We start from the raw sequence: 24044 nt of genomic DNA on the forward strand, positions 1-24044 counted from the left end.
ATGTGGATCTCATTTTCCAGCAGGACTTGGCACACTGCCCACACTGCAAAAAATACCAATAGGTCTTATATAATATTCTAATTTTCTGAGATTCAGATTTTTGGGTTTTCATTTGCTGTAAGCCATTATCATCAACAATACAAGAAATAAACGCTTAAAATAGATCACTCTGTGTTTAAAACATCTACATAATATATGAGTTTCATATTTTAAACTGAATTACTGAAAAAGTAACTTTTCAATGATATTATATTTTTTTTAAGATACAATAGTGCACATTTAATTGTTTTCCAATCTCTTCCCTTTAAGAGGCAGGTTCTGTGGACATTTTCAGATATACAAGGCAGGAAAGATAGATACACAATATTGCCAAAAGTATCTGCTTAATATATTGCATATCTAAAATCTCAGTTCTTTTGTTACCTGCTGCTCTGTGAGGAGGCTGCTGTTTGCTCCGTGTCCACGGTGAGGGAGGCCATGGCCGTCACAGTGTCGGCCTCGTCCTTCTCCCGCCGCTGAGCGTCCAGCAGAGACTGACCCACTGTGGGGGCTGACCGCTGCACCGAGGACCAGTGTTTACCTACCGATAAAAAGAGAGAGAGAGTTAAAGTTTTAAGAGTTTAGAAATCAATATTTGGTGGAATAAACCTGGTTTTAAATCACAGTTTTCATGCATCTTGGCATGTTCTCCTCCACCAGTCTTACACACTGCTTTTGGATAACTTTATGTCGTTACTCCTGGTGCAAAAATTCAAGCAATTCAGCTTGGTTTGATGGCTTGTGATCGTCCATCTTCCTCTTGATTATATTCCAGAGGTTTTTTTTTTTCATTTTTAATTCATTTTTAAGTGCTCTCTTTTGAAGGTTTTAGCCTAACTGAAAAAAAACTGCACCTCTCTCACCCTCTTTCACTCTCTCTCTTACTTACCCTGAATCTCAATGACTCTCTCAAGGGAGGCTGTGGCTTTTGGACAGGGTTTCTGCTGGAGCACAGGCTGAGGCAGTGGATCCAACTGTGCACACACACACACACACACAAACACAAAGAAGAAATTAAAGTAAATGTCACATACCTTCTGCATATGGTTTATACAGATTATATAGATTACACAGATGTGTAATGTGTGTACTGTTGTTTATTGTGTCACTGTTTGTGTGTGTGATCTGAGACGAGACATCTCATTGGCTGAGGTAAGGCTACAGGGGTCTGACAAGCACCTCGTCTCCAAGCAAAGCCGCCACGCAGGATTCAGAAGCGTCGCAGATAGCGGTAAGGTCGTGACCCCCCTCCAGCACCAAGACCACGCGCCCACCTGCCAGCTTCATCAGCTGCTTGGTTAGGTGACCAAAACCTGTGGGTGAAGAGCATGCTGGGATCAGACATGTATAAAGTACTAGAGAGCCAACCTGCTACAATACCCATGGCTGTCTTCCTGGTCACACACACACACACACACACACACACACACACACACACACACACACACACACAGACAGACAGAAAGTAGATTACTATTCACAGAGGAGAGAGGGAGACTGCTGATATTCGGTTCTTAAAATTCAGCTTAATGATCTACTTTCTAAGATTTTAATATATTTGAGCTTATCTGAGACACACTTCTGTTTAAAATCACTTTTAGGGGTGCTTGAGTTCTCCTGAAAAGGGCTAGCGATGTCATTGGCACTGTTGGTCATGTGATGTAATGCTCATTTTCACCAGCAGAGGACAGCAGAGTCAAAGTCTTGCAAAACGGGTGTCAATCTTAGCAGGGGCCTTAAATAATGCAAAGAAAACAAGTTCTAATAGTTCAGAAATCAATATTTGGTAAAATAACCTTGGTTTTTAATCACAGTTTTCAAGCATATTGGCATGTTCTCCTCCACCAGTCTTACACACTGCTTTTGCAAACAAACTAATCAATTTCAAGTGGTCTCCTATTTTTTTTCCTAGAGCTGTATATTTGGTTAGCTTACCAGGTCCTTTATCACAACCACATTGCTGCACTAATGAACAGACATGTCGCTCAAGTCCAAATTATATATAGCATAAATGGTAAATTTAATGGTGAAATTAATTAATAATAATTAAAATGACCTCCCTACTACACTTGTGGTTGTGATAAATGACCTGGTTAGCTAACCATAGCTGACGCTCAGCCAGCTTGTCATCTGTCTTCTCGTTTCTTCTGGACTCTCCATTTGTCGAACTCATTTTACTCTGTCTCTGGTCATTAAGATTTTGAGATGGCTGGAGTGCTCTATACCTGGCAACCCAGGGTTTGGAAATGGGACTGAGGAAATGGTGGTGGGCAGGTCCAGAGGTTATAACCCAAACAGATTAGCATGATCAACCACACGGTTCCAGTAAGAAAATACTGGCTGAAGCTCTCCTGAAAAGAGCTGCCAGTGTTTAACAGTTCCTACATAAAATCTATTCCCATTAAAATAGTAAACACAACCCAAACAGTAAACATGGGCACACTGTATCTATCTGAGCATGGACAGGGTCCTCGAGAGTTCACTCACATTTAGCGGTGACGTTGTAGCCGCCAAGAGGGGATTGGTGGCCTTCAACGGCGTCGAAGCCAGCCGACACCAGCACCACGTCAGGGGAGAATTCGTTAGCAATGGGCATCACCACTGTCCTGTAGAAACACACAGAGAAACAGCATGCTAAAAAATTAATTCTGGAATCATCCAAGTAAGGGAGTTAGAGATACTACTCAATATAAAGAGAAACTGTTGGTCTCTATTATATATTTATATGGCTGTGACCCATCTTCTCCTCTTCGGTGATTGATAACAGTTCACGTTAGCATGTTGTAACATGGTGTTATTAATCAACATAGTCCAGATCATTTCTCAAACACCAGCTGCCTTGATAACCCAGACGCAAAGCTCACACGGGTTGCCAGTTTAAGACAGTGGCAAGAGCTGACAAGTAAGAAATTGAACACTCGATGAAGTTAACTGAAATTAATTAAAATGCTCCTCCCAACTATGTTAGTGGCTGTGATAAATTACCTAGCTACCTGTATGTATAGTTAACCAGTGCTTAAAAAAGTTGCCAGCTTGGCATCCGTCTTTTTGGGGCGCTACTAATCCATGTGGCAGAAAGGGGTTTAATTATTTTCCTGCGTGGCTTTGCTGCACTACACCAGTAAAAGCCATTGGGAAAAACTACTAACACTACACTGACCCACCTCTGTAATATTAGTGAAAAACCTTGTCTTTCTTTATATTTACATTACATTACATTACATTTATGGCATTTAGCTGATGCTCTTATCCAGAGCAACTTACAGGTTATTCCTATTACAGAGATGAGCCACTGTAGTTAGTTAGTTGTCTTGCCCAATGACTGTTATTGGTGTAGCACAGCATAGTCATCCAGATGTGGAACTGAACCCCAGTCTTCCACATGGTTGCTCACTGGCAGGCGATGGTGTTATCCACTGCACCACACCAACCACATACATTTCACCTGAACAGGCACATTGGGGGGGCACCCAGATTTGAACTAGGGACCTCTTGTTCTGCAGTTAAATACTCTACCACTGAGTTATACCATCACGAGTGTGAATGTATTTGGATCAATCGTGATATTTTGTTTTTGTGAAAAAAATAAAAAAGTTATTTCTCCAAAATATAATTTTACAGCAGTAGGATAAAACCCTTCTTACATCTCAGCTGAAGTCACTCTAAAAATATTTTATTCTAAGACATTATTGACCAATTTTGTTGGTTTATTCGCCATGAAACACAAAGAAAACTGCCCACATTTACATTTTATCAGAACAAAAAAATAGAAAAAAAAAATGGCAATATAAGGTTTTTGCATAACAGTGCAAACATACAGTAATCAAATGGTGATACCTGAAGGCTGTGAGGTACTCAACATCCCCCATGGGAGGCTCCACTCCTCCTGTCCAGGCAATGTTCACATTAAAGCCCACTCCTGGCCCCACGCCCACCTGCACACAGAAAGAGAGAGAGAGAGAGAGAGAGAGAGAGAGAGAGAGAGATTTTCATTGTGAAATCGAATGAAAGGTCTCTAGGAAAGGAGAAATCAGGGAGGGTTTACATTTTAAATGAGATAGATCACCTCTTCAGGAGCTCCACTGCCGGGGAAGAAGTTGCCGTCATCGTATCGATGCAGGGAGATGTACAGCACGTTGGGATCGTTGTAAAAGGCCTGCTGGGTCCCGTTACCATGATGAATATCCTGTAATAATGCACACTTAAGCTTATTGTAATTTCTTTTTAGCATACTTTGACATTCTCTCTCTTTCAGACCTTAAATACGCAGCCCCCATTTATGATCAGTATAGGAAAGAAAAAGAATACAAGATCTGATCCTACTGTAAGTCTGACCTGATTGTACAAATGTGTGTGTGATATCAATTATTGTATTTATTTATTTTTATAGATATATTTTTATCAATTGAAACTTAATTTTAACCTATAGGGAAGATAAGTAATAATGTTGATTAAATAATGCCATTAGATGAATGATGAAATTGAAAAGGTAATAATTCAACTCAACCTTGCTTCTTAATTTTTTAAATAAATTGAATATTTAAAAAAATATATATATACATTATTGATTGATTTAAAAAAAAAGTTTGTTTAATACACATTCTATACATATTTATATATATTTAATTTTTTTTGATGGCAGAAATAATAAAATAACTCTAAAAATAATTTAAAATAATAAAATAAAGGACAAGCAGTATTAAATTAAAGTAAATTACACTTAAAATAGAACTACAAATGTTTTTTGTGTATTTGTACATATATATTTTGTATTTTTACAACAATCACAAAACTAGAAACATTAGACATGTAGCCTAGATTAAAGAACAGCATGTCTTGAGCATTTATTTTAAATTCTTTTTAATTTATTAGCATTAGCTCTAGAAAAAAAAGAATAGACCACTTCAGTTTCTGAATCAGTTTATCTGACTTTGCTATTTATAGGTTTATGTTTGAGTATAATGAACATTGTTTTTTTATTCTGTAAACTACAGACAACATTTCTTCCAAATTTCAAACGGAAATATTGTTATTTAGATCATTTATTTGCAGAAAATGAGAAATGGCTGAAATAACAAAAAAGATGCAGAGCTTTCAGACCTCAAATAATGAAATAAGAAGGCAAGTTCATATTCATAAAGTTTTGAGAGTTCAGAAATCAATATTTGGTGGAATAACCCTGTTTTTTAAACACATCTAGGAATGTTCTCCTCCACCAGTCTTACACACTGCTTTTGGATAACTTTATGCTGCTTTACTCCTGGTGCAAAAATTCAAGCAGTTCAGTTTGGTTTGTTGGCTTGTGATCATCCATCTTCCTCTTGATTATATTCCAGAGGTTTTCAAATTGGTAAAATCAAAGAAACTCATCATTTTTAAGTGGTCTCTTTTATTTTCCAGAAAAAAAAAATCTAAAAACATCATGAGGCATAATATAATATGATATACTGAGTACTGGGCTGGTGCAGTTATTAATAAATTATTTGCAGGTTTATTGTCCACATTATCAGTAATTCTGAGCCTTATTTCTCACCCAGTCTACGATGAGGATTTTTCCCACGCCCAGTTTCTGCTGGAGCAGCTTGGCTGTGACGGCCACTGAGTTGAAGAAGCAGAACCCCCTAAAAACAGAAAAACACAAGCAAGCCGAGTCAAACCGCTGATCAATCTGCAACATCTATAAGCACTATGAGATCTATGCCTCTCTAAAACACACCACTCACATGGCTGTGGACTCCTCAGCATGGTGCCCGGGAGGACGGACCACCGCGAACCCGTTCTGTTGAACAGAAAGATGAAGGAGGCGGGATTAAAAAAGGGGAAAGAGGCTAAACTCTGCAGAAGTGCAGATGTTTGAGGTCACAGTTCTATAGGAGTGAAAATGTGAAAATGCTCCTGTCTGTTATGAAGTGATGAGTGAGGTACCTTTAGCTCTCCAGCTGCTACTTTAAAGGCCAGCTCGATGACGCAGCCCACCGCCATTCTCACAGCGCCTGAGGAGTGCATCTCATTCCACACCGTGTCACTGTCCACCTGCAGGAGCCATCAACCAGCATCAGCATCGACCCAACATTACTGCAGCCTCACAACATTACAACTACAGTGATTACACCAGCGTGAGGATGGATGGATGAACTGGTGTATGGATGGATTGATTATTGGATGTAAAGATGGACTGATGATTAGATAGATGTACTGATGATTGGATGCACAAATGGATGTATGGATCAATGGATGGGCTGTTGATTGAGTAGAGGCAGTGATGATACAATGGATAGGTCAGTGATTGGATGGCTGGATTGACTGGATGTCCAGGTGGATGCATGGAAGAACAGATTGGTGGATGGATGAATGGATGGATGGATAGACAGATTAACATGATGTACCGATGCATATATGCATAAATGTGACATACACTGTTGACTAGAGGGATGAATTGATAATTGGATGTAAAGAGAGATTGGCGGTTGAATGGATGAGTTAATGACTGGATGAATTGATTGATGATTAGACATAAAGATGGATTGGTTTGATGTATCAATGCATGTATGGATAAGTAGACTGAAATTGACTGGATAGGTGGATCGATGAATTGTGGATTGGATGTACAAATAAATGTATGGATCAATGGATTGGTGATTGGATAGATGGACTGTTGATTGAGTAGATGGTGTGTTGATAAAATGGATGGCTCAGTGATTGGATGGCTGGATTGACTGGATGAATTGATAATTAGATTAATGAAATGATGATAGGTTGTAAAGATGGATTGATGATTAAAAAAAAGATAAACTGATGATTGGATGCACAAATGTATGTATGGATTAATGAAATTCACTGGATGGATGGATTGATTACTGGATGAATGAGTTGATGAATTGTTGATTGGATGTACAAACAGATGTATGGATCAATGGATTGGTGATTGGATAAATGGGCTGTTGATTGAGTAGAGGGAATGATGATAGAATCGATGGGTCAGTGATTGGACGGCTGGATTGACTGGATGTTTAGTTGGAATGTATAGCATGGAAGAACAGATTGGTGGATGGATGGATGGCCTGATTGTTGTTTTGCTGTGTCAATGGTTGTATGAATAAAAGAACCGACAATTGAATAGAGGGACTGATATATGGACTGAAAAATGGATTGATAACTGGATGAATTGATTGATGAATGGATGTATGACATGAATGGTTGCATAGATAAATTGATGGACGGACTGATTGGTGATTGAATGTATGGGGAGATTGATGGATTGATGATTGGATTGGAAGTATGGATGGTTTGATGGATGTGTAAATGGACAAATAGGTTCATGATTATATGTATTGTCGGACTGATGATTGGATGGTTGGATGGATTTATGATTAGATGAATGATGAATTGGTGACGGAGGGTCAGACAGGCATAGTTGGACTGTACTCACCCCAATGCCTCCACAGGGTAGAACAGCATACATCTTCTGACTGATTGGACCTAAAAAAAAAAGAAAAGTCACAGCAATTGATCAAACCATGGATAAAAACACAGTCTATATTAAAAAATAAAAAGTAAAACAGCATTTATACATTTTAACTCTTTACATTAACTCTTTAATTTCCTCTCTTAATATTACATTTCTGTGTAAGTTTGTTTAGACACTTCTACAGAACATCTGCACACAATCTCCTCACACATTCACACACAGAGAAACAGAATTCGGCCCTCTGCCACAAGCCCACAGCTGATCCCTGTTAGCCCAAGACATACACACACACACACACACACACACACACTCTCTGCTGGTGACTCAGAGGCGGGGGAGGAACGTCTAGAACCTAAAAATACTCCAGCATCTGTCAGTAGAGGTTTGCGCACCAGAACGGAAGTGAGCGGGGGACGTGTTTAATGGACGCACTCGGCAGTGGACGCTCGGAGGAGAGACCCTTTTTTTGGGTTACTGGAGCCAGGGGACCGGCGACCAGCGCACCAGAGACACTGGTGCAGAACATCTGCACACAATCAATTTAACACGCCGCTGCCTCACTCACCTAAAAGCTTCTTGCTGTCCAGCTTCTGCCTGTTGAGAGGACTGGTTCCGTACAGCAGCGTGTGGTACTCAGAGTGCACCGTCTGGATCTCGTCCAGCGTGGCCTTCCTGCCTCGGATCCTCTACACAATCAAACAAACAAACAAACAAACAAATAAATAAATACACAAATCAGCTGATAAGTGGGGCAAAGCAGTCTTACACTGGTTAGAAGTAGCTATAAACAACATAAAACTATGTTTTTAATAGAGCTGAAAAATGTACATATAATAAAAAAGCAAAAACAAAAGAAATCTGTAGGGGGCAAATACTTTTTGACCACATTGTATAGAAGAAAAGCGCATATATGTCAATATACAGTCTGGAAAAAAATGAGACCACTTAAAAATGATGAGTTTTTTTTATTTTACCAAATTGAAAACCTCTGGAATATAATCAAGAGGAAGATGGATGATAACAAGTCATCAAACCAAACTGAACTGCTTGAATTTTTTACACCACACTCTAAAAAACAGAGGTACGATATGAGTACTTTTTTGTACTCGAAGGTACACTCTTTATAATTGTACCCTCAAAGGTACAATATTGGTCTTTACGGGGTCAGATTTGTTCCCTCTGAAGTACAAAGTAATTTCTAACAGCAATAAGTACAAATTTGTACCATTTAACCAGTCAAAGGGTGCATTCAGTATTCTGCATCACTGTACTAATGAACAATATATATTTAAATTGCACATTTTTTATTTGAAAGCCAGACAATTTTGTATCATCAAGTTTTTGAGCCAGATTTATTTGATGATAATGTTTATAATCTTTATGATTTTTACTGCCACAAAAACCATGGGTACAAAAAAGGACTTTCACTGAAAGGTACTTTTTTGTGCCTCAATATAAGGTACAGCCCCAGCGACAAGCTTTGTACTCTTTTAAGTACAAATCTGTACTTATATTTCTTAGAGTGCAGAAGTAAAGGCATAAAGTTATCCAAAAGCAGTGTATAAGACTGGTGGAGGAGAACATGATGCCAAGACGCTTGAAAACTATGATCAAAAACCAGGGTTTTTCCACCAAATATTGATTTCTGAACTCTTAAAACTTTATGAATATGAACTTGTTTTCTTTGCATTATTTGAGGTTTGAAAGCTCTGCATCTTTTTTTGTTATTTCAGCCATTTCTCATTTTCTGCAAATAAATGCTCTAAATGACAATATTTTTATTTGGAATTTGGGAGAAATGTTGTCTGTAGTTTATACAGTAGAATAAAACAATATTGTTCATTTTACCCAAACATAAACCTATAAATAGCAAAATCAGAGAAACTGATTCAAAAACTGAAGTGGTCTCTTATTTTTTTCCAGACCTGTATATACAGGTTTAAGCTACTTCCATCAAGCTTTTCCATCCTACTCACCTCACAGCGGCCCAGCAGGCCGGTCTCCTGAAGCCTGGACCACACGCTCTGGATGCGACCGGCGTGCTCGGGGTGGATGTGTGTGTTCCCACACATACACTGATGCTTCAGCATGAGGGTGTCATACACCAGCCCTGAGACAGAGGGCGCAGGAGAGTAAGAAATAGACTAAATCAGAAGAAATACATCTTTTGTTTTATTACATGACACCCCATTACATTACACTAATTCACATAACAATTACACTACACTGAATTACATTATGCTACATTGCACTACATTACATTACTGTATTTTACTCATTATACGGCACACTATCAATGAATGTCTATGTTCTGGTCTATTTTCAGGTCTATTTTTTTTTTATACATAAGGCGCACTGGATTATAAGGCACATTTTAAGCTACAATAGTAAGGACCAAGGGTGTAACCATGTAGATTAACATACAATAAGCGCTGGATGTTAATCTAAACAGATTTCTCTTCTGAAAACCGTTTATTTGGGTGAGTAAAGTGCTTCTGTTTATTTACAGTAAGCTTAGATTTCCATTTTTTGTCTAAGGGTGAGTTTTTAGTTTTAGCTTCTCAAGCACTAAGGCTGGGTGCAGAAGCATTAGCATTAGCTGCTATCTGCAGCCCTAGTGAGATGTAAATGCCGCCTGATAGCACTAGACTAAGGTAACCCAGGGTGCTATCAGCTAGCGGTTCATCCCATGTAGGTTGTTTTAACACAGTAAACACGCAGACTACATTCCTATATACTCGGCTGTGAATGGCGAAAGAGCTAGCGCTGTGGTTAGCGGCTACTGCTAATGCTAATGCTGCTGCACCCAGCCTTAGTGCTGAAGAAACTTCACTGAAAACTCACCCTTACAATGCTGTACTTCAGCAGAGTGGCTTTACAGCTCCTACTTTATGAAACTGATGCCGTTTACAACATGCTCTGTTACCTGTAGTGAAGAGGTGCTTGATGGGTAACTCGCCCATGGGCGTCCCTTTAAGACTGGAGGTGATGGGGGAGGACTGCGCCCGTCCCAGCGGCCTGTGGGGCATTCCCGTAATGGACAGAGAAGCCTGGAATACATTCAGCTGCTGCAGGTGCTGCTGATCTGAGAACTGCAGGAGGAAACATTACGACCAGTTCAGTTCACTTGCAAGAAGCTCACTTCCCACTTAGCATTGTACAGATGTTGAATATTCGTTTAAAATGTAAAAAATCGGATTACCTATCAATCATGAACCAACAATGGGTTGACCTCAAGTTTCAAAGTTAGGCAGACGTTAGTCAGGTAACCATTAAAATCCAACATCAGGCAGATGTTGAATTTTGGTCCCAATAATAGCCAAATAACCATCTTAAACCAACACGATGAACGTTTAACATACACTGAGTTTTGGTTGGAAATCACAGTTACATACTGTATTTGTCTAAGCCTCCAACATTTGATAAATGTAAAAATTTTTTTGTTTGGTTTTAGAGATTTTAGTCACAATGTCAGCTGTACTCACTATTCTATGTCAAACCTACAGTGCCATTAGATTAGTTCTGCTGATTTTTTATTTTTTTGACCTGATGTCACACCTACATTCAACCAGATTACACCAACGTCTACTGATGTTGATGTTGGTGTCCAGCTAGAATATGAGAACCTGATATACCCTGGAACAAACTTTTATTCAATTCCATTTAATTCATTGCCCCAAGGTTTCTACACTCTCAAACAGAGCCCTGTAGCCTCAGAAAAAAAAAAACTTTACCATTTTCTTTAAGACCAAAAGAATAAAAATAGAAAGAAAAACAGAGACTAACTGAAGTCTCTGCTAATACATGCTGGATGTGAGTAAACCTGAACCATGACCTCGAGAGTTCTAGCCCCCAGTCTGCGGTGTAGGCTCAACACACAGTGCTTATGCAACTGATTATATTTATCAAACAACAGAGATTACGTGATGAATCTGGACAGTGTGGACCTCTAATGCTCCCGAGACATGTGATAAATACAGGTCCAGGACCTGAGTGGGGACACTGTGTGGGGAGAAAAACAAGAAACACAAACCAAACGTCGGGAGTGAGCTAAGAGCTCAAGCTAACACTTCATACATTATACTTCATCCCCGAGTGGACAGAGAGAGAGAGAGAGAGAGAGGCAGAAAAACAATGATAGAAAGAATGAGAGAGGAGAAAATAAGAGAACAAGAACAAGAGAAAAAGTGAGAGTGTGTGTGTGTGTGTGTGTGTGTGTGTGTGTAATATGCTATATTTAGCTTTGGACAGACTAAACACAGCCCGGGGGAGAGAGGAACAGCAGCAGCAGCAGCGTCTCCACCTGCCAGAAAACTACTTACAGATTCCCCTGCTGTAAACACCAGCCTGCCTGCCTTATATCAGAAAAGAGAGAGAGAGAGAGAGAGAGAGAGACTGAGATTGAGTGACAGATGAGGAGAGAGACAAGAGAGAAAGTAGAATAGAGATAGAGTCGCACAGAGATATAGGGACAGTAAGATAGAAAGACTGAAGTAGGGGGACACTGAGAGAGAGACTGACATAGAGGGAGACTGAGAAAGAGGGAGACTGAGATAGAGGGAGATTGAGATAGAGAGACACTAAGATAGAGAGGTGCTGAGATAGAGAAGCACTGAGATAGAGACGTGCTGAGATAGAGAAGCACTGAGATAGAGAGGTGCTGAGATAGAGGGAGACTGAGATAGAGGAAGACTGAGACAGAGGGAGACTGAGATAGAGAAGCACTGAGATAGAGACGTGCTGAGATAAAGAAGCACTGAGATAGAGGGAGACTGAGATAGAGGGAGATTGAGATAGAGAGACACTAAGATAGAGAGGTGCTGAGATAGAGAAGCACTGAGATAGAGACGTGCTGAGATAGAGAATCACTGAGATAGAGAGGTGCTGAGATAGAGGGAGACTGAGATAGAGGAAGACTGAGACAGAGGGAGACTGAGATAGAGAAGCACTGAGATAGAGACGTGCTGAGATAAAGAAGCACTGAGATAGAGGGAGACTGAGATAGAGGGAGATTGAGATAGAGAGACACTAAGATAGAGAGGTGCTGAGATAGAGAAGCACTGAGATAGAGACGTGCTGAGATAGAGAATCACTGAGATAGAGAGGTGCTGAGATAGAGGGAGACTGAGATAGAGGAAGACTGAGACAGAGGGAGACTGAGATAGAGAAGCACTGAGATAGAGACGTGCTGAGATAGAGGGAGACTGAGATAGAGAGGTGCTGAGATAGAGGGAGACTGAGATAGAGAGGCAATGAGAGAGAGGAAGTGAGATATAGAGACACTTAGATTGTGGGACACTAAGATTGAGGGACACTTAGATTGAGGGACACTAAGATTGAGGGTCACTAAGATTGAGGAACCCTGAGGTAGAAGGAGACTAAGGTAGAGAGACACGAAGATTGAGGGACACTAAGATTGAGAGAAACTTAGATTCACGGACACTAAGATTGAAGGACACTGAAACAGAGGAACACTAAGATTAAAGTTCACTAAGATAGGGCACAGAGTGGTCCAGCGGGCTAAGTGCTGCCAATATGATCAGGAGATTGCCAGTTTGAATCCTGTTCATGTAGCTTGCCTTCGAAAACCAGAGCCCTGAGAGAGCACAATTGGCCTTGCTCTCTCTGGGTGGGTACAGTAGATGGTGCTCTCTCCCCACATTATTCCAAAGGGTGATGTTGATCGGCACAAGGCTGCGTCTGTGAGCTGATGTATCGGAACCGAGTCGCCGCGCTTTCCTCCGAGTGCGCTGTGATGCTATTTGGCAATGCTGCATCAGCAGCAGTTTAAAAAGAGTCGGTGGCTGACTTCACATGTATCGGAGGAGGCATGTGCTTGTCTTCACCCTCCTCGTGTTGGGGCATGAGTGGGAGTCCTAAAAGGTTACTGAGATAGAGAGAGATTGAGAAAGGGAGATAGAGGGACACTGCTAGAGAAAGTATGAGATAGACAGAAAGAAAGAGAAAGATTGAGATAGAAAGGCAGTAGAAAGTATAGAGACTGGGACAGAGAGAGACTGAGATTGCTGCATCTCTCTTTGTCTTTTACTCTCCCTCTCTTTTTCTTTCTCTCTATCTCTCTAAGTCTCTCTCTCCCTCTCTTCACTGGGTGACTGGGATCCAATTTGTATTCAAGGCACTGAAGCAGACAAGTGGAGAAGATACACACACACGAAGTGCAGGGCGGGAAGGCGGGGGCCGGATGATTCACAGAGGAGAGATGAGTCAGAGACACTTCCATTCACAGAAAAGAGGGAAAAGCGCAGTGCAGGGTGTGTGTGTGTGTGTAAGTGTGTGTGTGTGTGTGTAAGTGTGTGTGTCTGCTGCAGCAGCATGAGGATGCAGGATGAATGTTAATGCTGTGATCCTTTCAACATTTTTCTCAATGATCCCAGTTAGAGGGGAGTGGCGCTCTCTCTCTCTCTCTCTCTCTCTCTCTCTGCCTCACTCTCTCTCTTTCTTATTCATTCTCTCTCCCTTTCTCTCTCTTTCTCACCGCCCTCTCATTCACTCTTTCTCATTTACTTTCTATCCCTCATTCATTCCGTCTCTCTCTTCTTTCTCCCCTAGGTGTGTGTGTTCGTGAGTGAGTGTGTGTGTGTGTGTGTGTGTGAATTAAGACCAGCATCACACCCTACTGCAGACCGACTTAGCCTGTTATGCAAATGAATGCGAACCGACACACACAAGTGCCTGATTCACTGCAGTAGTGCTGTCATTACCATCCATTACAATCCACTAAAACACACACACACACACACTCCTACACACACACACACACTCTCTCTCTCACACACAGAGATAACTCCAGAAATGATCAAAACTAAAATATAAAAACATATATATACAGTATATATATATATATATATATATATATATACACATACTAAGAGCTACCTCCACACACTGAGAAGAACCTTCAAGTAATGAGACACTCACATCAGCCCCTAATATACTGGGAAGAACCGTAGTATGCCAATAAAAATTTTTACATACTGAGAAGAACCTAAACATACCGAAGAAGGTCTTTTGTTTTCCAGTAAAAAAAAAAAATCACATCCTGAGTAGATCTTTCCACACAGAAAAAGAATCAGCACATTCCCATACTGAGTAGACATTTATATACTGAGGTGAACCATCACCTTCACATACTGAGATCTTTACCATACAGACATGAACCTTTACATACTGAGCAGAACCTTCATATACTGAGATACTGGGTATACTGAAAAGAAACATCACCTTCACATACTGAGATCTTTACCATAGAGACATGAACCTTTACATTAAAAAAAACTTCACATACTGAGATCTTCACCATAGAGACATGAACCTTTACATTAAAAAAAACTTCACATACTGAGATCTTTACCATAGAGACATGAAGCTTTACATAAAAAACCTTTACATACTGAGCAGAACCTTCATATACTGAGATACTGGGTATTAGGGGTGGGCGATATGGCTCTAAAATAATATCACAATATTTCAGGGTATTTTTGCGATAACGATATACCTGGCGATATAGGAAAACTAAAATAATTAATTAATTTCAGGAATATAGTATAAGAGTATAACAGCATAATCATAATGTGGCAAAAGAAATAATATAGCATAAAATAATATAATGCAGCAAAAAATATTGCAGAATATTTAGTGCATGCATATAAACTGCAAACTAAAACAATTACACAATAAATACACCTAAAGCTGCACAGTAAATAATAGACTACTTTTAAGACAGAACATCTCTATTATCACGATATGGATTTTTAATATCATGATATTTCTGTGTCACGATATATTGTATACGATATAATATTGCCCACCCCTACTGGGTATACTGAAAAGAAACATCACCTTCACATACTGAGATCTTTACCATAGAGACATGAACCTTCACATTAAAAAACCTTCACATACTGAGACCCTGTGCATCCAAAAAAGCTTTAGACACTGAGGAAAACCTTCAGGTACTAAAAACCTTCACATACTAAGATCTTTACCATACTGACATGAAACTTCACATACTGAAAACCTGCACATACGCAGAAATACACTTACATACTGAGAAGACCCATCAACTTCAAACACTGAGATCTTTACATACAGACATGAATCTTCACATACAGAAAACCTTCACATTTATCTTTACCATACTAAGATGAACTATGACATACTGAAAACCTGCACATATAGAAAAAAATACACTTATATACTGAGAAGAACCATCACCTTCACATACTGAGATCTTTACCATACTGATATGAATCTTCACAGACTGAAAACCTTACTGAGAACACTGAATACTGAGATCCTGTGCATGTAGAAAACATTCACATACTGAGAGGAACCTTCAAGTACTGAGAACATACTGATTATTTTTTTTTACCATACTGACATGAACCTTTTACATACTGAAACTAGATAGATAGATAGATAGATAGATAGATAGATAGATAGATAGATAGATAGATAGATAGATAGATAGATAGATAGATAGATAGATACTTTATTGATATTCTAGAAATTCTTGTGCTGGTATGTCACAGTATTTTTTTATTTTATTTTATTATTATTTTTTTTTTTTGCATGATTGGCCTTTTAAAGAAGGTTTGTGATTCACTGTACTGTTAGAGGACTACATGTAATATAAAACAATACGGCTTTAAATTAAGGCTTTGATTAGTATTGGGTTTACTTTGTCCCACACAATTACACATAATATATGAAGAAATCAGACTTTACTATCAGAAAATTGCTAAAGAATGTAAACAATAGACCTTAAAAATAGATACGCTAACAAATTTAACACGGCTCCCTTTACAAAATAAAACATTTTAATTAATAAATAGTTCTAAAAACACTATAAACACACCTAAAGGAGTCAATGTTTAAGTACTCGAAGAGATATTTCTCAAAAGCTAGATAAGTTAGATAACTTATGTTAAGTTTAATATAAATTGACTGTATGTTATTATTGAAGCCATAAGAGGCATTACAGTATTTAAATCAGCTACAATTCCCTTCTTTCTCCAGTTAACAAATACATTCAAATAATCCTTCAAGCTACAGCATTAATATATTTAAAATTAAAGTAGTTACTGCTGTATTTTACTGGGATAAAGACACTCATACAGTAGAAACAGCAGCAGGAACTGTTCTGATGTCTCTGCAGGATGGAGCTACACCAGCGTTTGACTCTCTTCTTTGGTGGTGCTTCACACGGCGCTCCGCAGCGCCCTCTAGCGGTGTGGCGGTATTAGAGAAATGCATACGGTTCAAATTCACCCGCGGTATACAGAATGAACCGATATACCACCCAGCACTAACTGAAACCTTCAAATACTGAGAAATACCCTCATATACTGAGATTGTAGGTATACTGAGAAGAACCATCACCTTCACATAATAAGATTTTTGGGACATTCCAGGATTTTGGTACATTTCCTGTCCCACCACTTAAATTTCAAATGTATGTATCCAAAATATCTAAATGACTATTTTTTGTGAAAAATGTACTTGTTATAAGACAAACTGTAAAATATGGTGGAAAAATAAGCTCCTTAGATATTATTCAAAAGACCGAATACCTTTGGACCACCTCAAAAAATGGGCGTTTTCTCTTGTCCCACACATTGGGTGACCAACTCCTTTGGCAAATTTAACAATTAAAATAAGCTCTAAATAAATGACTTCCTCTTGTATATTGTTGATATGCATCTCCTTTACTTATGAAAACAACTTCTTCGGTCTACACTGTATTACATGTTACAGTTTTTATGCTATTATTAACATGCGCGCAACCCTGTTACCATAAGGAATTTTACCTGGCAGAGAAAGAGTTAAAAATATTCGTCTACTGGCACAAAGGAAGTGACATCACAAGGACATTTTCTGCCCACATGGCAAGACCAAGACCAAGAGTAAGTGCTCTAACAATTTTCAAGTTTTTTTTTTTCTCAAATATGTTTGTCCAAGTTGTGTGTGTCACTCAGTGAACGCAACCCTGTTACTCATATTGTAAGACTAATAATGAGTAGAGTCAAAATTTACTTTATATACTTATATAACCATGTTTGTCTTTGATCTTGTATTCATAGCTAAATTTTACAGTTAGCATCTGTTCCTGGGGTAAACCACAACTTAGCCTAGATTTGCAACCCTGTTACTGTAATATATTGTATACCAACCTAAGCATCTAATTAAAAAAACTGCTTTGATACCTGAGCTTAACGAATCAAACTTTTTGATAGTCTATTACCTGTATTTAATAAATATATGACTAAAAATCTTCAGCTACTGAAATCTTTACAATACTGACAAGAAACCTTCACCTACTGAGATGAGAAAGATGAAACATCACATACAGAGCAGAACCAACCACAGTGAGATACTTCACATACTGAGTAGAACCATCATATACCGAGAACCTTTATATCCTGAGAAACAGGCACATACTAAAAAACTTCTGCATAGTGAGAAATACTGAACAGAAGCGTCTCACACTGAGCAGAACATCAGGATGCTGTCCTGTTGTCATATGTATTCCAACCTATTAATTCTGGATCATCAGCTCTGTTTCTCTCCATCTCTCTCTCTCTCGTTCCTGTCCTCTCTCTCTCTATCTCTATCTCTCCAGCACACGACGCAGAGGGGTGACTCACTGGTGGGAGGAAAGGAAAGCGCTCTTCCTCGTTTCCCTCCTCCCGTCCCCCCATCCTCTTCCCTCCACACTACATCTCTCTTTCCGAAGGGCGAAGAGTCTTTTTTTTTTACCCTGGCTGTCTCTGAGAGGAATCCCCTTCATTATCCCTCCGTCACCAAACCCCCGCAAACTCGCCCCTGAGCTCGTCACGCAGCACACAGCTGAGGAAAGCACGGATCCTGCAGCTCCCACCATGCAGCTCCTTCTGCACTACACTCTCTGCTGTGGATGAAACCTGGTTCTCCATCTAATAACCCTATAGAAACAACGATAGGGATGTTTTAGAAGGTTCCTGCAGAAAACAGGAACATCTAACCTGCAGAACTTGCCTTTAAATGAGCTTTGAATGAGAACTAATTTACATTTAGTGACACCATGCATTTATTATCACTAGTGATCAGGGTTCAACAGTGCTTTATTTATGGCTTTTGCTTTGTCAAGGATCATAAAAGATCATTAGATAATTTTTGGTACTATATGGAACCCTTTTTGAGCATTTAATCAATCTAGAATGTCATGACATCATGATTTGCCAACTTTATTTGAACTGCTGACCATCCTCACATTAGTAATAATTAGGGGTGTACGTATCAATATCGTATCGTACGTGATAATATCGCCAAAAATATTGAATATCGTGAACGATATTATACCCTGAAATATCGTGCCATATCACCTACCACTAATTACCTAATTATCACATCAGAGTACCACTTTTTTGCCTTTTTTTAGAAAAAGAAAAAAAATCACACTGTTCTAATTACCCATTATATATAGGGATACTACAGTATCATGTATTTTATTTTAATCCTGGATATTAATAATCCTAGATTCTGTTACAAATCTGACAAAATATTTTTTTAAATATCTCATTTAGCCATATCATATTGCATGCAACTTTAAATAATTCTAATTCTAATTTAGTGTTTTGTCATATCGCCAAAAGTATCGTTATCGTGAAAATACAATGAAATATCGTGATATTATTTTAGAGCTATATCGCCCACCCCTAGTAATAATGATGTGGGGAGAGAGCGCCATCTACCCACCCAGAGAAAGCAAGGCCATTGTGCTCGCTCAGACTCCGGCTGCTGATGGTGACCATGACCAGCATGACCGAGATTCAAACCATGGTGGAAAATAAGTGTTCAGAAGTTTTGCTTTAAATAGTTTGAAAAACTATTTATGATATTTATTTTATATGATATTTCTGTATTTCACAGAACTCTTTTTGTAAATAATTAATTCAGAAAATCTCTAAATGCCACACAAAATGCAATAACATCCTTTATAGTATTTAAAAAAAAGGTTATCTAACTTTGTGCAACCCTTAAATATACAGCTCTGGAAAAAATAACAAGTTTCTTTGATTTCACCAAATTGAAAACCTCTGGAATATAATTAGGAGGAAAAGGAATGATCACAAGCCATCAAACCAAACAGAACTGCTAGACATTTTGCACCAGGAGTAAAGGCATTCAGATATCCAAAAGCAGTGTGTAAGACTGGTGGAGGAGGAGAACATGCTAAGATGCATTAAAACTACAATTAAAAACCAGTGTTATTCCACCAAATATTGATTTCTGAACTCCTAAAACTTTATAAATATGAACTTGTTTTCTTTGCATTATTTGAGGTCTGAAAGCTCTGCATATTTTTGTTATTTCAGCCATTTTTTTTTCTGCTAATAAATGCTCTAAACGACAATATTTTTATTAGAAATTTGGGAGAAATGTTGTCTGTAGTTTATAGAATAAAACAACAATGTTCATTTTACTCAAATATATACCTATAATTAGCAAAATCAGAGAAACTGATTCAGAAACTGAAGTGGTCTCTTAATTTCTTCCAGAGCTGTACATGTATTTGTACATTTGTACATCTTGAACTATGTACGGGAGGCAAAAAGGGATCGTAAGTAGCGGAAGATAAAACTGAGAGAAAAAGGATTTTTATAAAAACAGATCGTCCTTAACTTTAAATTTAATTTTTTTTAAGAGTTATTTAAATGTAAGTATATTTAGAACCACTGCATTTAGAAAAGAACCCTCAAAGAACCCTGTTTTAAACTTATGTAACATATATAACAGCTATACAGCTGAACCCTACAGAGTAGCCAGTGATCAGAGGTGAATAATAACAGGTCTGGGGTTAAGGGTTGCAGTGTCTGTGAGGAGTCTATATAAAGCTCTATATAAAGTTAGTGGCGCTGACTGTGTGGTGGCAGCGAGTGAACGAGTGAGCGAGTGTGTGTTTGTACTCCTGCTCGGCGGCTGTGAAGCAGATGAAGCCGACAGATTTCACACTGTGAGCACTGCATTGTGCCCGGGCCGAGGACAGTCATTGGCGGCCGCTCGGCGGCGTGCGTCAATGCGGCCGCGTTTCATCAGCGCCGCTTTTGTAACATGTCAGAGTGCAAGAGCTGGAGGAATCTGACATTACGCAAAGGAGCGACTGAATAAGCTGGAGCTGAAGAAAGGAAAAGAGCTAAAAACAGAACTCTGGAGGACTTTTTGATGAAACGAGAAAGGCCAGCCCAGCTACGGCCACAGGAAGTGTGTCCAAAGTTTAATGGGCTGCTGGAAATGCATTCAACGGTCTGAAGAAACTTCTTGGGAACGCTTGTGGAGCACCAGGTGATCAAGCTATGGCTGTCTGGGTCAACCAGGGCATCTTCACCCAACCCACTCATTACCCTATCACATCTGCTGCTGATGTAGCATTGCTGAGTAGCATCACAGTGCGCACAGAGGAAAGCACAGCGACTCTGTTTCAATACATCAGTTCACAGACGCAGCCTTGTGCTGATCTACATCACCCTTTGGAGTGATGTGGAGAGAGAGATAGAGAGCAAGGCAAATTGTGCTCTCTCAGGTCTCCGGTAACCGATGGCAAGCTGCATTAACAGGATTCGAACCAGCAACTTCCTAATCATAGTGGCAGCGCTTAGCCCGCTGGACCACTCGAAGCCTCCCTCTACAATGCTCTTGATGTTAAATTTGATCCACCTTGTTTGGAACAATGGTACCGCATTGGAAAGAGTAGAAACTTTTAAGCACCCTGGCAAAGTTCAAGTCTCACAGAACCGGTCATGGTCCTGCCACTTGAACACCTTGACAAAACTGCTGCAAAACTACCTGCACCACCATCAAAGCATAGCATCCTGATGACATCCTGGTTTGAAAACAACACCAAGAATATTATATTTATTATAAGTACTTTTGGTAGTGTGGGCAGTGTGCCAAGTCCTGCTGGAAAATGAAATCCGCACCTCCATAAAAGTTGACAGATGCAGAGGGAAGCATGAAGTGCTGTAAGATTTTCTGGAAATACACTGTGCACTTTAGACTTTAGACTTGATAATAAAACACAGTGGATCAACACCAGCAGATGACATGTCTCTCCAAACCATCACTGATCATCAGTAAATTTTACATTTCATTTGTAAATCAAGGGTCCAGAGTCTGGAGGAAGAGTGGAGAGACACAAAGTCCAAACTGCTTGAGGTCTGGTTTCATAGTCACTACTATTAAACACTAGTACACTAATGTAAACCAGCAAAACACCTGGAAAGGAAAACCAAAACATTAAAACCTCTCCTCATCTCCTCACCTGTCCGTATGGAGCATCCTCATCACACTCCTTCAGCTCGATGGCTTCATCTTCATCGTCCTCCTCCTCCAGGTCGCTCTCCGTGCTCTCACCCTTCAGAGTGACCACTCGTTCCGAAGGGGGCGTGGTCTCGCCAGAGCTGTCCTTTTGAAGCCCCTGTCTCACATGCTCAGGTCCCTCCCCTCGCTCCTCTGACATCTCTGCTGTTTCCGTGAGCTCCTCCTCCGTCTCCTCCGGGTGGGTAGGAGGCTGGCGGGGAAGCTCCGCCCCTTTGGAAAGGATCTGAGGGAGGGAATGGTGGGGCTTGTGAAAAGCTTGTAACTTCAGAGGTTGTCATGTTTATATTGACATCGTAAGCTGTAAATATTACTAACATTTTAGTAATATTTATAATTTATCAGTACTTTACAATAAGGGTACATTAAGAGTACTTACAGTATAATGTCTAATGTCTTAATTAAATGATTAATACTATTTAGTACATTCTTAAGAATTTACATTTTTATGTTCAAGTCATGTTAAATAATGCCAATTAATGACTAGTTAAGACATTAATTAAAAATTAACATTAATAAATAACCATTTAACAATGTGTATTACTGTTGTATGTCACCCATTATTATGCAAAATTTTACCAAAATTACAGTTGCGTCCTAAAAATGTTGAATATCATTGAAAAGTTACTTTATTTTAGTGATTCCTTTCATATATTATATAGACGTGTTACACACAAAGTGATCTATTTTAAGAGTTTATTTCTTTTATTGTTGATGATTATGGATTACAGCCAATGAAAACCCAAAATTAGGTGTCTTAGAAAATTAGAATATTATATAAGACCAATTGGCAGTGTGGGCAGTGTGCCAAGTCCTGCTGGAAAATGAAATCCTCATCTCCATAAAAGTTGTCGAATGCAGAGTGAAGCATAAAGTGCTGTAAGATCTTCCGACAACTGCTGGCAACTTTTACAAAGATACGGATTTCATTTTCCAGCAGGACTTGGCACACTGCCCACACTGCCTAAAGTACCAATTAGTCTTATATAATATTCAAATTTGGTCACTATACTGTTAATGTTAAAGAACTGTTAATAATGTTAAAGGTGCACTCGGGTTGTACCTTGTTGAGCTGGTAGTGTTTCTGCTTCTCCAGGAAGTGCTGGTGCTGCTGCTGCATGACGAGGTGCTGCAGGGCCTGAGGCGTCTGCGGTAAAGGGGCCGACTGTGTGCGGCTCAGTGGACGATGCCGGGGCAGCTTGGTCACCGTTCGCATGTTATTGGACACGCGCTCGCCTGTAACCAGGGGTGACTGGCCATACATGGGCACTATGAGGAGAGAGAGGAGAGAAAAGTGAGGGAAGATGGTCCGGTAAATGACCTGCTGGAGCACCTTCACGGCATGAACAAGCAGGTCAGTTTCCTCGGCTGAGAAGCGCAGAAGCACTACGCCGTTAAAATAGCAATCCGCCAAAGTCAGAGCACACTTGGCTCTTAAAAGCAATAGCAAGAGACATGCTGATAGGTTTATTTTAAGCTATGCCCAAAACACAGCCATGTTTAATTGTGAAAATTAGTACATGTTTTTTGCTCATTTTGAGCCACACAAAGCATACTTTTCCCATCGTTACGATAGCAAAGACACAATGTCATGCCCTAAATCAAGCTGCACAGATGACGGCTTGTCTGCAGATCGCTAAAATATGTTTTAGCCCTCTGTGTTAAGTTCAAAATACTCCCAAGCCGGTTCTGATTCGAGTCATGAACTGACCCTGATGCTTGACTCTTTGAGCACGTATTAGACGACTTTTCTTTTCCAAGAGGATCAGATGTTTCTCAGAAAAGAGTGAGCACCAAAGTTCAGGACGCCCTACATTAGCCACCCACAGTGAATTCAAACCCCTGCCTACACTTATCAGAAACTCAGAGCTAGAATAAAAAGGTAGAGTTTAGACCTGTGCATTTACAGTATATCCTGTGAATCATAATATGCATGCTCCACAAGCTGAAGAACATGAATCTCAGTATTAAATGATGCACTACATGGACAGAAGTGTTGGGACAACCTCCTTTTTAATGTTTCTTCCAAAGTTAAGAGTATTATAACTAGAGTTTTCCTGCTTTTAATTACTGTCTCTACTGAGCAGGTCATTTTTTTCTGTTGTAAAGTGCAGAAGCACTGCGCTGTTAAAATACCAATCCACCAAAGTCAGAGCGCACC

At 39.4% G+C, this 24044-nt stretch overlaps 1 protein-coding gene across 3 annotated transcripts in view; it reads right to left on the minus strand.

The window, feature by feature from the left end:
* Positions 1 to 24044, minus strand: part of hdac5 (histone deacetylase 5) — a 198102-nt gene that overhangs the window by 6729 nt on the left and 167329 nt on the right. For all 3 annotated transcript variants that reach the window (XM_049476086.1, XM_022668032.2, XM_022668031.2), the window contains 15 exons: positions 22947 to 23152; positions 21828 to 22109; positions 10434 to 10599; positions 9484 to 9617; positions 8073 to 8193; positions 7469 to 7518; positions 5965 to 6072; positions 5763 to 5818; positions 5573 to 5660; positions 4106 to 4225; positions 3877 to 3974; positions 2527 to 2645; positions 1219 to 1352; positions 929 to 1013; positions 424 to 580 (listed from right to left, as the gene is read on the minus strand). In XM_049476086.1, the coding sequence (XP_049332043.1) occupies positions 424 to 580; positions 929 to 1013; positions 1219 to 1352; positions 2527 to 2645; positions 3877 to 3974; positions 4106 to 4225; positions 5573 to 5660; positions 5763 to 5818; positions 5965 to 6072; positions 7469 to 7518; positions 8073 to 8193; positions 9484 to 9617; positions 10434 to 10599; positions 21828 to 22109; positions 22947 to 23152 (1924 nt within the window). The remainder of the gene's footprint in view (positions 1 to 423; positions 581 to 928; positions 1014 to 1218; positions 1353 to 2526; positions 2646 to 3876; positions 3975 to 4105; positions 4226 to 5572; positions 5661 to 5762; positions 5819 to 5964; positions 6073 to 7468; positions 7519 to 8072; positions 8194 to 9483; positions 9618 to 10433; positions 10600 to 21827; positions 22110 to 22946; positions 23153 to 24044) is intronic.

This window comes from Astyanax mexicanus, chromosome 3 (genome assembly GCF_023375975.1).
Source record: "Astyanax mexicanus isolate ESR-SI-001 chromosome 3, AstMex3_surface, whole genome shotgun sequence".
NCBI lineage: Eukaryota > Metazoa > Chordata > Actinopteri > Characiformes > Acestrorhamphidae > Astyanax > Astyanax mexicanus.